The 15,269-nt window shown below is 33.4% G+C and overlaps 1 protein-coding gene across 2 annotated transcripts in view; it reads left to right on the forward strand.

Moving 5' to 3' along the window:
* The first annotated feature begins 702 nt into the window (after positions 1 to 702).
* The window catches only part of Pli (E3 ubiquitin-protein ligase pellino), a 48,483-nt gene continuing 33,916 nt past the window's right edge, over positions 703 to 15,269 (forward strand). Inside the window, exons 1-2 of one of the 2 annotated variants that reach the window (XM_013315540.1) lie at positions 703 to 991; positions 13,198 to 13,302. In XM_013315540.1, coding sequence (XP_013170994.1) covers positions 828 to 991; positions 13,198 to 13,302 — 269 coding nt within the window. In that variant the 5' untranslated portion in view covers positions 703 to 827. Of the gene's footprint in view, positions 992 to 1,504; positions 1,910 to 13,197; positions 13,303 to 15,269 lie in introns of those variants that run through there. The other variant, XM_013315541.1, reaches the window with a different exon arrangement.

Genomic DNA, 15,269 nt, shown 5'->3' on the forward strand with positions numbered 1-15,269 from the left:
TACTTTTATTACCATAGTAAATACTATGTTAAGAACAAATGTTCTTAATAGATTTTTACCTGTAAAAGTAACAATTAGGCATCTTTACTATGTATTTTATCTAAGTTTTTAAGCAGATTTTAAGTTAATGTGGATTAAGAAGGCATTCTATGTAATATTAGCAATACTTTATTAAAGAAATTTCTCTTGTTTTTTTACTATACATTTCAATTTTGTTTTTATAACTTAATCCGCCATCAATAGTATTAAAATTTTACCTATAATTAAGTATAGTTTCAAATTACTTTCAGCTGTGTCCCACACACAAATTTAATAGTTAAACTATAAGCAAGCAAGGCAAAAAAAGAGGGATGATAGACATGTACATGTTTTGACATGTAGTGATTTTATATATTTCTTTATAATAAGATATTTATCATACCACTCTCCGACTGATGAGTTACTTATTATACGATGACTAATTATTGCGGCAGACAGACAATGAACTAACCTTTGAGCCTTTTGTAACTGAATAAGATAGATATAAAATCAAGACTTGAGACATATATATCAATAGTTAATGTAAATATGTGTTCTTTAAAATAATAAACAACTACATATATCATGGACAACTATGCGCAAGCGCAACACGGTTCAGACGGAACTTGTCGCTACATGAACGCGCGATTTGCTTACGCGACCCCGCTGCAGCGAGGTTCAGTGATACGTGTGAACTTGTACAAAAAGATTGTAAACAAGCGCCCGTACACCATATTCAGCATAATCAGTAGTAGTTATTAAAAGTGAAAATTTAAGCAGATACTACCCAAATCTAGTGATTAAATATTATGGGGTTTTTATGTCGTCCTAGAAAAAGATCTAAAATTGTGCGTAATAATTTTGTTATGACGTCGAAGATTCAAAATTACTTAAGGACAAAAAGCGGTCAAATTACATTTCGAATGAATTTTATACAATTTCTTAACGACTCAACGGTACTTGTGATAAAATCGTAAGTATATAATTAAACTATTATTATTCATTGTCTTACTATACATACCATTTGAATGTCTTAGAAAATATCCAACTTTTTTCTTTTTTCATTAAAAATTACGCTGGTCTTTAATTTTTACAATTGTTCAACGACAAAATTATTCCAACACTTGGTTTTCATTGCCTAATAATAAAAAGTCCGTATTATTGAATAAATTATTTTGAATTTCCCGCTTGCGTTATGCAGCTATGTACTCGATGCAGGGTTGCCATAAAAATGATTTGCCTGCAGCCCTTTGGCCGCCGTTGGCAATGTTTGGGTTTGGATTGTTCTAAAAAAAGATTTCATTACTCTTATATTTTTATTTTGTAGGTATAGAAATCAGTACTTACTGAAATTAAGTGTGTTAATATTCTTTTTAATTCACGTTGAATTGATTATTGTTCACAATTTCTTTATGGAAAATTAACTTTTCGATTGTCAATGTTGGCCAGAGTGTGGCGTGAACTTGTCTATCTTGATCTTGTCTATAGAATAAGACCAACGCGAAGTTAGCATAACTCAATCTAAAAACACGATTACATTTTAGTTTGTGTTTATGAATATGCGATTTGTTACACCTTGAGCGGTATATCAAATTCTCAAGTATCTAGTTTAAAAATCGTGCTATTTTTTAAATACGTGATTGGAATAAGTTTACGACCATCGTAATAATTCATGTATCTGAAAGTGAAGTGTAAATCCTCCGGGGATTGTGGAATAATGAAAAGCAGTGCATTTATCGCTTTGTAGCGATGTGTGAATTCAGTAATTTGAATTGATAGTGATTTAATTTAATTCATGGTGTTACAGAAAATATTAGTGTCATTCGCAAAGCATAGTTCGAATCATAGGGTCCATAAAGGAGCAGACGGATTCTATCATGGTCGTAAAACGGTGAGTTTTTTTTACAACGTGGTCCTTGTATGTAAAGATTGTTAACATGAAATCGTTGCCAAACTCGTTTATCCAACCTTAATTAACTCTAAAATACATTGTTTCCACAATTTTTCTGTGAAATATCTTAAATTCGTGATATTTGTTCATAGCGACTCACTCATAATTTAGTCAAAATGCTTTGTATGTTTAGCCTTGTTTGTTTACTTCAGCTAAACTACATCTTGCATTCGTACAGACTTGAATTTTTTCGTTACTATTACATTTCTAGGCTAAATGAAATTTCTTTGTTTACCGCAGTGTCCATTGATTTACTAAATAGCAAGTTGCTAGTCTATTGTTTTGGTTGACAAGGTTTAATTTTATGAAAACAATTACGTTTCTATGCGTCAAACTAATGATTACTCGATTAGTGAACGTCTAAAATTCGAAGTAAAAGGAACATACAGCATACTTAACTTATTTATTTAAGCATAGTAGATAATTATATAGTTTTTTTAACCAAGTACACCAAAGGTCTTTAATACAAAATTAGATATGATAGTTAGGAGGTTAAATTAACAATGTAGTTAGATTGTCTTTTCATTTTTATATTATATAAGAAAACACTCCAATGATATTTTGTGTTTTGATTATTAAGGTTTTTAATCCATTTTTTTTAAATTCCAATATTAAAATCGCATATCCGTCATTTACAGGTTGATAGAATCATTTTATACTACCACCCATACATAATACTTGAATTTTTTGGATCTGACCATTGATTATTGTCTCTATCTGACTATGAAGGAAAATGGCATGATGCAACCTGCATATATGTGCGAAGAAATTTAATGATATGTGTAAAGTCAACCAAATGGCACTTATACAGCATGGTTGACTATGGCCTAGTTATCCCTTACTTAGGCAAGGCTCTGAGTCCCTCTGTAATAAAGTATATTGAGCTGATGATGATTGGTTATTGGGTTCAGCCATAGGAGTTTTACATTTATATTCAGGTGTTATCATATAACACAGAATCCTTATACTTCCTGCATCATAGTGTTCATGGTAATAGAGTGGCAACAATGGTAGAGTCTGCAATAATAAATCTTGCACAAAGCGATTCGTTGCTCATTTGCCCCCTTCTCCTATAAAAAAAAAATGGGTCTGCTCTACCAGTGTTATACCACAACCATAAAGAAGAAGGTGTGAAGTAGAAGTTACTCCACATTTCATCTGAGGTCTTATGCTCTTCAGACAGAGTAATGTAACAGAAAAACTTCACACTAAATACTTATTATATATAGATTAAAATTAGAAAGAAAATCATAAAAGATTGCTTAGGTTTCTTAAGATTATAGAAAGCGAAACTGACAAGAGAGTAACACTGTTCACATATCAAGTGCAAATTACTCAGTTAATTTGTATATAATTCCAGCTCAAGATGAGCTAAAAATGTTGAAATTATAATAAGAGCAGTATTGGATTTGCATTTTTACCCACACTGATATAAGAATGAAAATAGTCTGGCTTATTTAGTTTTTTAAGTAGATATCAATACTTTAATAGTTTCCGCTGTTCAATACAAGGAGTTTTATCCTGATACTTGCTTGAAAATATCTTCAAGTTATATATATCATCAATCATTTAATTATTTGATGTGATTCAGGTTTTATTACTTTTGCGATTACATATTATAAACCAATAAATATACATATAGTTAACACTCATGTATAATCTTCTGGTTGGACCTATTGGAGATTCAAGATTGCAAGTTGAGTGTTCTGTTGGCTTCCTTAGTGGTCATGTCACATCGTGCACTGACATGTTAGACGTATATTAATTAATATTACTCCTGAAAGATTAAACAATATAATAAGTGTAGTTTTAAGTGACTCCAATTGATTTTTTTAATTCCAACTTTTTATTATACTTTCTACAAAGGTTATTATGTTTTTATCGTGTACAATTGTGTAGGAAGCACGTGGAGTGTTAACATCCGCCGCGAACATATTGGGCCACCTGCCGAAGTGGGGGGCGCGCACCTGCCTGACAGATGTTTCGCTCCCCATACAAAAACTCATAGGGGACCGATCTTAGAACTTCTAAGGCTATTACCTCAAACGGACACGTGTCATTTTTCACGTCTATGTACTTTCAATATTGCGTATTCGTATTTTTTTAATTACTACTTAAAAAAAAAGTTGCCGATGTTGCGACTTCGGTTAGTCTTAGACTAAACCTTGGTGAACTTGTGTATTTCGGTGATATATCGTAAATATAATTAATTAGTTTACATATATTTTAGTTGACCAGAAGAAATTGAAGCGGGTGCATAAAACAGTCTCTTTTCTTTGTTTAACGAGTTTAATTTCAACTGTCAGCGTTGCCAGCGCTGCGGTGACCCCGACCAATGAGTTTAATTAAATGTGCTAGCTTTGTTCGACAGTAGGTTTCAATGAAATATAAATGACGAATCAAGAGACTCCTTTAAGGAATTCAACTGCCACTGTTTACGCTTTGGATTTGGCACGTCGGAAAGGAGTGTAATCTTTTGCCCGATGTGCCAACTTAAGCGCTGGGTACTGTAAACAAATGAAATTTTCTTGTAAAACAAATTGTTAAATAAAGCTTGTAATTCTTTAATCCTATTAGTAAGTTCCCCTATCAACCTCTAGGCACGCGCCACTACGCACTCTTAATATTCAGGCTAACTCGATTCGTATGGAAGCAATCGAATTAAATTGCTCTATATAGTAAAAGGGTGCTTTATGTAGGGATGTGTTTATTTTACCATTTAATATCATTAAGTTAAAATTGCATTGTGAAATATTTTTGACCACAAGAATTGTGTCCATTGATAGCAACAAAAACTTTTTTGAATTATTTTTACTCACCGTCTTTGACTAAGAGTTTGTTTTCGATGTTTTGATGAACCATATAATTAGTTTTAAATTAAATAAATTATTAATCCTTTTCATAATTATACTGTAGGATACATACGGTCGTAATTTTTTTAAAGAATTAATTCAAGCTAAAAATCGTTTTGTATATATAGTCATGTAAGTCAATCAACGGATATACTATATCCTATAAGAATCCATTGTCTTTGTTAAAATAAGTAAGGAAATAATTTAATTCTTTAGCAAAAAGTACAGGCGAAGGAAATAGGATTTTTCGTATTTATCGAATCAATGAACCGAAATGCTTGATGTTCGAATGTCCGGAGTTCCTTCCTCTCAGGTCATTAGTCGTGTGCGAAATATACTTCACGACAGCTCGATTATTGTCACATTGTTATACATCGTCTAAATAATTTCATAGACAAATATATTTTTTATCGTGTTGGAAACCTTCGTGGAATACTTATTGACAGAATAGTATTTTTCATTTGTTTTTCAATCAATTGATCTTATAAATACACAAAGTCATGAATACTTGGTAGCTGATTATATTTTATTCACGTTCGCCCTTTAGAACCTACATGCAAGTTTGGCAGCCCTGTTTATGCGTGTGTTGGCATCGAGGTCGTTGACCCTTCGTGGTTCAGTTCGGCCTTGTTCGGTGTACTTCGCACTTGGCCAAAATCTCCGAAGACGATACGCGGTTGTAAATCACACCCAATAACGTCCACTTGATCCCTAGTCTACCTGTTAAATTTTATCATGTGTTTAGATGTGCGAATAAAGATTCCGTGATAAGTAGCTGACGTCACTAAAGTTGTTTACTCATTTTATCGATCAGTTGGCTACGTGACAGTTGACACTGTTCTCTAGACTGTGTGTTTTGTAATTTAAGAGTCAGACTACGAAAGGCAGGTTCCGTGTTCGATTCCCAAAACACAATGTTCAATTATTTAATAATCAAAGATAAATTAACTTTAGTATTCGAACCGAAGTTTTTTTTTAAAAGACTCAACATTACTGTAATGTATGTGTGTATTTTTATTTTGTATATTGTGTATTATAACGTCGGTGGCTCAGTGGTCAAGCACTTGACTTGCAATCTGCAGGTCCTGGGGTCGAATCCTGCCATGTACCAATGTGTTTTTCGATTTCCGATTTACATATGTACATTTATCCGTCGTTCGTACGGTGAAGGAAAACATCGTGATGCAACCTGCACATATCTGAGAAGAAATTCAAAGATATGTGTAAAGTCAACCAACCCGCACTTGGCCAGCGTGGTTGACTATGGTCTAATCACCCTTAACTTAGAGTAGGCTCCGAGCCCCTCGGTGGGGACGTATAGTGAGCAGATGATGATGTGTGTATAAATTATTAAATTGTAAAATATTTAAAACCTAATTATATGTGTATACTTTTTATTTTTATGTGTAAAATCGATATAAGATAAAACTGGGAACGCACGATCGCTTTTGATGTCATTTCATTCTATTAGTTTTAATAATAACTGAAAGAATAATTCATCTTCATCTTATCAAATCGGTTATTTGGAAAATCCTGCTAGTATGTAATTTGCAGCAGTTGGGTTTTTTACACGTATAAAGGTACTTAACCCACTCAACCTTAATAATTTTGTATAAAAATATTTCGGGTTTTAATAATAAATATTATTATTTTAAATTTTATTTGGTTTTAACGTGATAAAAACCCAATTTTTATAAGTCTAGCTATAAAAAACACTGGTACAAATTAACTGCTCAGTCGGAATTATTAAATATCCACCGAGGGACTACTATTAATTACATGTCAGAATTTTATAAATTAACAATCGGGAAGCATGGTGGTAATGTGAAATAATATGAACCCGATTAGGTTTCCACAATGACAAATATAATTAGTTTTCTTAACAATGCAGATTATACGTCCTTTATTACTTTACTATATATCCTTTACATTATTTTAATATAATATTATTTATAAGTAGGTACGAATATTACTTTTAAACTTAACCTTAGTGAGATACCATAGGGGCAAGGTTACGCCAACAATCTGCGCATAAGCAAGACACTTCATTTTACTGCGCAAATCAACTTTATGCTATTTATATGCTTGTAATAATATTAATTCGTCATATGTTTATCAATGTTAATTTATACTATTTGATTTGTAAAAGTTATAAATAATCATGAACTCACTATACGTCCTCACTGAGGAGCTCGGAGCCTATGCTATCCTAATGGAGTTAGGGGGTTACTAAGCCATAGTCAACCACGCTGGTCCAGTCCAGGTTAATTTCACTTATCACACATATCTTTGAATTTCTTCGCAGATATTTGCAGGTTGCATTACGATGTGTTCCTTTACCGTTAGAAAGATGTAGACTTATTTTTTTTATTTATGACACAGAAATAATTATTAACTGTTGATGTTAATCTGTCCTCGTCAGGGTTGTATGACGTGAAAGTAACAAAGACATCCTTCGATATAATAATTACATTATATACTATAGTTTTATGTAAATAGATACATAATCTACTTAATCGTATGAGTTCCGTCACCTTTACCGTGATTGTAAATCGTCCATAAGGTGATTTAACTTCTACTACGGCTTCCCTATTTAACCATTATAACATCGAAGGTACGATTCATATTAAAAAGGGGTTATTTTCTGTATATTTTAAAGCGGAATTTAAAAAATGTAGTAGTATAATATGCCCGCCTACATCAGCTACCTTCTCGTCCAAGTTTCATCAAAATTGGTCCAGTCATTCCGGAGGTTCGACAAAGAGATCAACAATTTAAAAATTGGTTTTACGTTATCATCAACGCAAACATATTATGTGTAAGAATTATATATTTTGAGATATTACATAAAAATACACCAGTTTCATTAATAATATGTGTAAATATAGCAAAATTATACTTATTTCGATGAACAGCTCTTGCTGTATTTATTTTCCAATTTATGAACCCTTAAGTTTAAATTCCGTTATAGTTAACCCCCACAGGGTTTGCTTTGGATCCCAGGATGTTCATCTAGATTACTCTGGGATTCAATGGTTTTAAGAAGGTTCTTACAGCGCATTTATTACTTCGTTCAAAAGATCTCGTGAATTTTATCAGAATTTAACTTATAAAATGATATAATTGACAATGATCTAAAATCTCATTTCAAAAGATGTACAAAAAAGCTCCATTCTGTTAATCGCTACGTTTTGAGACTCGACGTTGATTCCGTCTTAATTTCCGGTTGTACGAAAAAATCAGAGCCGGCAGCCATTGACTAAACGCCGGCGAAAAGTTCAATAAATGGAATGATCGAGAGAGAGAGAGGGAGAGAGAGATGGTTGCGAGCTTTAATATGAATTCTTTATATTTTCTTCTTTGCTTTTGTTTAATACATTTACATAACAATAAGAATCACTTCCAGTCATATGACATGCATTTAAGTGATACGTATATTATGTAGTTATTTAAAATGTATAGTTTTTACTGATCTTTTTTTAATTCTCAAAAGTAAAACTCAAAATTGATGTTTTTGTTTTTAAAATCGCTGTTCCGCGCAAAACAATGGCTAATGTCTCACCGTGGGTAATGTTATGTTCATAGCGTATGTAATAATAGTTATTATTACATATATATATTATTATAACTATGTGTTAGGTTTGGTTTTGTACGTCGAGATTTTTGTGTACGAAACATAATTAAATATTTTTAAAATTGTAACTAAGAGTAACTTGGTAAGATTCGATAGTCGATCATGACCTTGAGATAATATCACTTTAATTACATTTTAGTAAGATAAAAATTCGTATTACCTAAGTGTTGAATTTATATTTTTAACTCAATTTTATGACATTCGACCTGTTTTGTGAAGTTAAATGATGCACAAAAGAGAACTTAAGATATTGCCTGGTATATTGCAAAAGGCATTTAAAGGTCAGTGAAAATCTACCTCAATTGGGTTAAATCGTGAGATCTGTATGTATCCGACATGAAATAGAAATATATACGGGCTGATAGAAAGTAACCGCGTGGATCTGAATACTGCTTGTAACAAGATCGTGACCGTGCGACCGGCGAAAGTGAACAAACACGAGGAGAAGGGTGTGGGAGGGGGTTAAATTGTACTATTATATGTATTATCTTTTATTGTTATTTATGTACTCATTTCGTAATTATATTAAGTTTTCACACGAGGACAGAATGGTAAAGGAGAGCAGTAGACAGTGCAGTACCAAAACAGCACTTTCCTGACAACTCAACTTTGTGTTGTACTGTCTACTAATCTGTCATGTAATTCTGCCCTTGTGTACAACCACGTTATAGTAAACGAGCATTAACATTATACAATGACTCTCAAGCATTATGCTACGTTCATCTATTGTTCAAGTGATGTGTGTTACGAAATACAAAACCAGAAATAACAAATACAAAAACTCAGCTGTTTATCTATTTATTTAGCTGTTATGTTGAAACAAAGAAAACCTTACGATATGTTAGTCTTACTTTGTTAAGGTTTACGTTGATCCACTTTAGTATGTGTTTGAATGAAGTATAAGGCTTTTAGAAATGAATGTAAAATTTCCGTTGTTCGCCTTCCCCAACAATAGTAGATAGATGTAGAAAAATAATGACTTTAGTTTTAAATTTGGTCACGTTTTAAGATGATATCGATTCAAGGACTGTGGCATAAAATTTTAACAACAGTTGATAAAGGTTTGATCATGCCATATATTAAAATTAGAAGTACATGTTCTGATGTTGGAATAAGTTGCCCAATAAAACAACCTTGACTTTTTTGTTGATGTACACCCAAAAGGCAGAAAACGTTCGAAAAGATTTGGTATGGTATGATATCGGCTTTATATAATATGATGGCGATCTCATCGCTGCTTTAGTGTACAAAAAAATGTACTCTTATCAATTTTAACTGTAAAACACTGAGCAATATTATACCTGTCGCCTCGCAGATATGAGTCAATAGAATTCTGTCCGCGTAGGTGTGATTCCTTAAACTTCCGTCGTCGGCGTCAGTGGACCGGACACGGGGTAGCCTTTTATCGTCGTCATGTCTTACGTCTTGCCGGCACTTGATACGAATGGTTGATTCACCTATCCGTAGTAATTCGCGGAACCGACGATCGGGTAAAACGAGTTCGAGTCGATTCATATTGGTATCTTGTGAAGCAATCTCAGCGAAATTAAAATTTACCGGTAGACGGTGCCTGGACTGGGAACAATGAATAATTGCATGTAGACATGCTAACTTTTACGTACACGGAATAGAACTTATGTAATTCAAGAGTGTTTTGCATTCTTTAATTTACTAGAATAGAGATTAATCATTGATAAAACCTCAAGTGGACGCACCATTGTTGGGTGTAGCTATAGATTCTCCTATACCCGGGGTGGTCAACCGGTCGATCGCGACTATTAGTTCAGTCGATCATAAAAAGAAAAAAAATATAATTACATGACGAAGCTTAAGATGCTTAGATGTAATAATCGCACACTCACATTAATAAATAATATGTATTAACTAAAAACAATATTCAGTTTTATGATCTTATCAATTTAAAATTTTACAAACAATTTAACAGGACCAATGGCACTTATATAAGGTTTTGTAAGTATTGATATTATAACCTGGTCAACAAATAGGACATAGATTGTTGAACCTAACGTCATCATACCATAAATTGCGTTCTGCGTACAAGTGTTAGAAAATTCCTCCATTTTTTCTTCATAAAGAATTTTCTTTTCATATTTTGAAGCATGTTTATTAAACGGTGTTATTTTACCACGTGAGCACAAGGTTTCCCATAGTGTGAGATATAAGAGGATTGGCGGATTTACAAGTCGTGAAATATTATCATTTCTCATTCGGTTCTCAGATTCACACGATGTTTTCCTCTACCAAACACAGTAAAAGTTATAATTTGAGATTCGAGGTATTCGTTTATTTGTCTCTTTCCCCCTAACCGTGATGCCCCTATATCATTCGTAACATAAGCCCCAACATAAATGTGATTGCCGTTAAAAGATAAGGTTATTTTCAAAGCAATAAAAGATAGCCATAGGCTAAACACTTTCTTAGTTGGTAATTATAAGTATTTTAATGATAAATTAGGTATCTACAATGGTTATTTCCTTGGTTTTAAGCCTGGGACTTTATTAAGCTTACATACTACTCATCATCATCATCATCGGCTCACTAAACGTCCCCACCGAGGGGCTCGGAGCCTATCCTAAGTTAGGAGTGACACACATACACACTACACCAAATGTCAAATTTGATAATCCAAGAATTAGTTACTACGAGGATTACATTGATCTAACGCAATTATTTTTTAAACCGAACAGTGAATCATTTTATATAGAACACGGGATTTATCGTTTTCAGAATAAATTAAATTATGCATTTGTTCTCGTCCAGTGTAAGCATAGTTCTTTGGTAACCATGATGAAGTATTGCTTTACGCTAATTTTAGGTGCACAGCTTGATTTGTAGTGGAGTAATTCTGTTTTGGATTGGGCAAATCGAGGTGAAGCAATTCGTGTCAGGCCCTGGGCACTTAAGGCCGAGCTGATATGAGGCTCGCATTGTGTGTTTAGAACTTAACTGACCTACTTACCCCTTTGTGGCCGGAGTGCAGTTATAGCTAATGATAAGCTATCGCCATTGTGATCGATATCGTGCTAAACAAACTGTACCAATTGTGGCCACAAAAGTACTATCTATTTTCCCTGTTTTGTTGTAGATTGTTCAAATTTTATTAATAAGTTACAAAATATTTGTTCGAATCCAATGTTTACCAACAGTGGGTCTAAAGGGCCAAACAAACTGACGAAATTATTTCCTACGCCAAATATCAAATTCATTTCTGACTGCATCAGTTTCTTTAAGTTTGTATTAGAAAAGTAAGCGCATTTTTTTTAACTTAAATATGGGAAAACTTGGAGATCTAATTAGGTCACACAAATTATAATACTTCTACAAATAGTCATATGTTCAATTTTTTTTATTATTAATTGCTCCATTGTGTAAATTGGTTAATTATGATGTATTGTAGTTATAAATAAATGTTCAAAAATAATGTTCAATTTATTATTTCATTTAAACGCGATCTGCTTTTTTTGTTATACTTTTGACGTCTGGTACGGAAATGTTTCTCATTAACCGAACCTTTGAACCGGATTAGATTTTTTGTGGGATTTTCTTAAATAGAATAGATATGCAAAACTTTGTTATCGTTACTTTTATTGTGTAGCGATTTTGAAATGCGAGAAAGGATTAGCGAGACAAGTTTGACCAAGAAGAAATTAACTTTTAATATCAAAACTACAAAGCAAAGGAGATATTGAAAATTTGAAGGACTGTAATACATTAAGGTTGCAAGAAATTGACCGCATCGTTTCAGTGGGCTTACGTAAGTGTCGGTGCATCGGCCTCAAACCGGTTTCGTCGACTGTTCATAATTTACTCCGGTAATCTTGACCCACAGCTGTCCGCCACTATACACGTTTTCCTTTCTCAGTTTTGACCGTAGATGTGAAGATTGGATTCTATCTCCGGAAATTGGTGGGTGTTCGTGGGCGGTATCATGAAATCTTACTCTACTATTGTCTATTACCTTGTACTTTTTTTAAGGGCCCTTTGAAATTAAATCACGTATAGAATTTTTTTTATTACATCACGACATAATTGTAGTTGTATACAAATTTTATTAGGGATTTAATATATCCTTAGTAACATTTTATATTTCTGATTCTGCTGTAGGACCAATAATAACAACTTTTTGGTACTTTCTACGCATAATGGACTTCACTGCATGTTTTTTTTGACGACGTTCATGGTTATTATCGGTTCCTCTTAATTCAATTTACTCACGTATAGTAAAAAATGTGATACAGGGTGATAAAAATCATTAATTTTAATCAAATTAAGGTATAATCCACTATGGCATTCCGTTTATAATAAATTAAAGTTATTGCGATGTGAACCCCGGTATCTGTACAATGTAGGAGTGAATTTATGACCACTGCCTCAGGGAGACAACTGAAGGGTGCAACCCCAAAAGTACCTTTCTCCCACTGACTAAAATGATTGCCTTTAATATTTTATTACTATGTATTTTTCTTTATTCGTAATCGAAATTAAGAAAAATGTACCATTGATGAGTAGCATTTATTTTGAAACCTAAAGCATCGATCAAATGATGTCTCATTTTAAGAAACAAATCAAGTTTGAGTCGATGACGACGACTGGATAGACTTGGCACGTAGGGCAGATGAGTACTTTTGTTTCCGACGGTTTCTATAACCGGAGTTTGTTGTAGTTTTGGAGTAACAGTACTTTAATATTGTGTTTAATTGTGTTGTTTTCTTTATTTTCAGTGCTGCGGACAGTGCGGACTCACCTATTCTGGAGGAGGCCGGTGAGAGCGGCTCCGAACAGAAGCCAAAGCCGCTTGTCAAATATGGCGAACTTGTTATACTTGGGTAAGTGGATTATTGTATATAGGGCTACAAACAATAAACTTAGATTTAAAACTTCCACACTGACAGCTAAAAAAAATACTTCAACCATCCTTGTTCGTTAGTGACAAAAACGACATCCATGTAATTCATACTGCAAGCTGACTCGAAGATGTTTAACTTCTACACCGTCCAAATCTGGATAAGTGGCAGCCCTAGTTGTTTATGTTTAGACTGTGAACGTTAAAACATTGGAATTATCATAGAAATGTTCCTAGAATATGATTCATCGTATGGTTATTCCCCATACATGTGTTACCCTAAAAAAATTGGTATTAAGGAAAGATGTTTTGGTTTTAAAACGTTTTCAATATATTATCGTTTCGTAATATTATATCTTGGAAAGCTGAAATCCCAACCGAGGCTGTGGTAGGTACAGTTATTTTTTTTTAAATATTATAATGTAGTATAGGCAAACGAGCGAGCGGCCACCCGATAGAGATCCACAATTGCAGATGCGGTGCCTATCTATAATCTACGGAGGAGGGGATGCACCGTGTGAAAATATTTTTCCTTCCCATGCATCCCCTCATCCACTTCACTTCCCATCATTTCCTTCTAAGAAAAAGGGTAGGAAGTGAAAGAGGACTAAAATTATGCCCCCAATACCACAATCATCATACGAAACGCGGAATTTCATCCACTTCACGCCTGTCTTTTGTGCGGTCGTGGTATTGCATCGGGCGAACCGGGCTAATTCGTGCGAAGATTTTAAAGCGGACTCTACCACTGTTAATGTTGAAGATATTTTGATACTAATTATTTTTACCATTTCCCATTGCTAATGTAGTTTTTGTTTTTTTTTATTTAATTTTTGAATGGCAGAGATTTTTTTATGACTGTGTGTGGATTTTCCTTGACCAGTGAGTCAACGATGATTGCATCTACCCTTGTTGGTGCACCGTACGAACCGGACACGCAAATGTCAATTCTAACGACAAACTTGCATTCTAATAAAGATTCTTTTCATTAAATGATATATGACATATAACTTTGTATCAACGTAAATATGAATTATTTTATTTGTATGTAACTTTAAGCTGAATTTATGTTACTTACGGATAAATATTAGATTTTTTACCTCAGACTAAATTAAGAGGAATTGTAATAGCGTGTGACGGATTCCTTTATGATTATTTTCGAGGCATAATGACATGACATTAAACAAAATTCCAGTGAATTTAAGATGGGTAATAAATTAGATATTTTGATACTATAAAGTTTCCAAGCAGGTAACTTACGTACTATTCCGTGTATTTTTTTTTAGCCCGTTACTCATGTTCTTCGACGTATGTCCCAAAACACATGTACCATTGCCACCTCATATGCGCTTGCATGTTAAAACTTGTACGGAGGGTGTCTGAATCATCACGCTGACTCTTTTGGACATGATTAGTCATGGTGTTTCTTATGTTTGTACAGTTAACTTCTTTCGCGGTATGCAACTTACAGAAAAAATTGTCTTGGATTTTTTTTAAATTGGGGTGTTATACATGTTTTGATAACATATATGCACTGATCATTGTATAGTGAGGAATAGGTTAACTATACCACCAGTTTTTTTTTGTGACTGAATTGCCACTGTTTGCCTTGAGGAGGCATTTACAGCTTCACCGGGCTTGAGGTGGCCGTGCGCAGATGGCACTTAGCCTAAACCTCGAATACCGCCAGTAAAGCACACTATACCTTTACTTATTTTACTTTTGCCGTTATTGATTTAAACACTTATTTTACAAAACTTATTGTAAGAGATTTATTTTATGAAATCCGATGATATGTATATCTACTTTTCGTGGTTAGGTAAATTATTTAGTGGTAGTTAATTTTTTTGTGTGAATAATTTGATTATTTACAATTTAAATTATATTATCCAAAGAAATCGTTACCAAATTAGGTTACCCGGTTTAAGTGAATGGGATCAGGTGAATAAC

The sequence above is a fragment of the Papilio xuthus genome, unplaced genomic scaffold, assembly GCF_000836235.2.
Source record: "Papilio xuthus unplaced genomic scaffold, Pxut_1.1 DF826961.1, whole genome shotgun sequence".
Classification (NCBI taxonomy): Eukaryota; Metazoa; Arthropoda; class Insecta; order Lepidoptera; family Papilionidae; genus Papilio; species Papilio xuthus.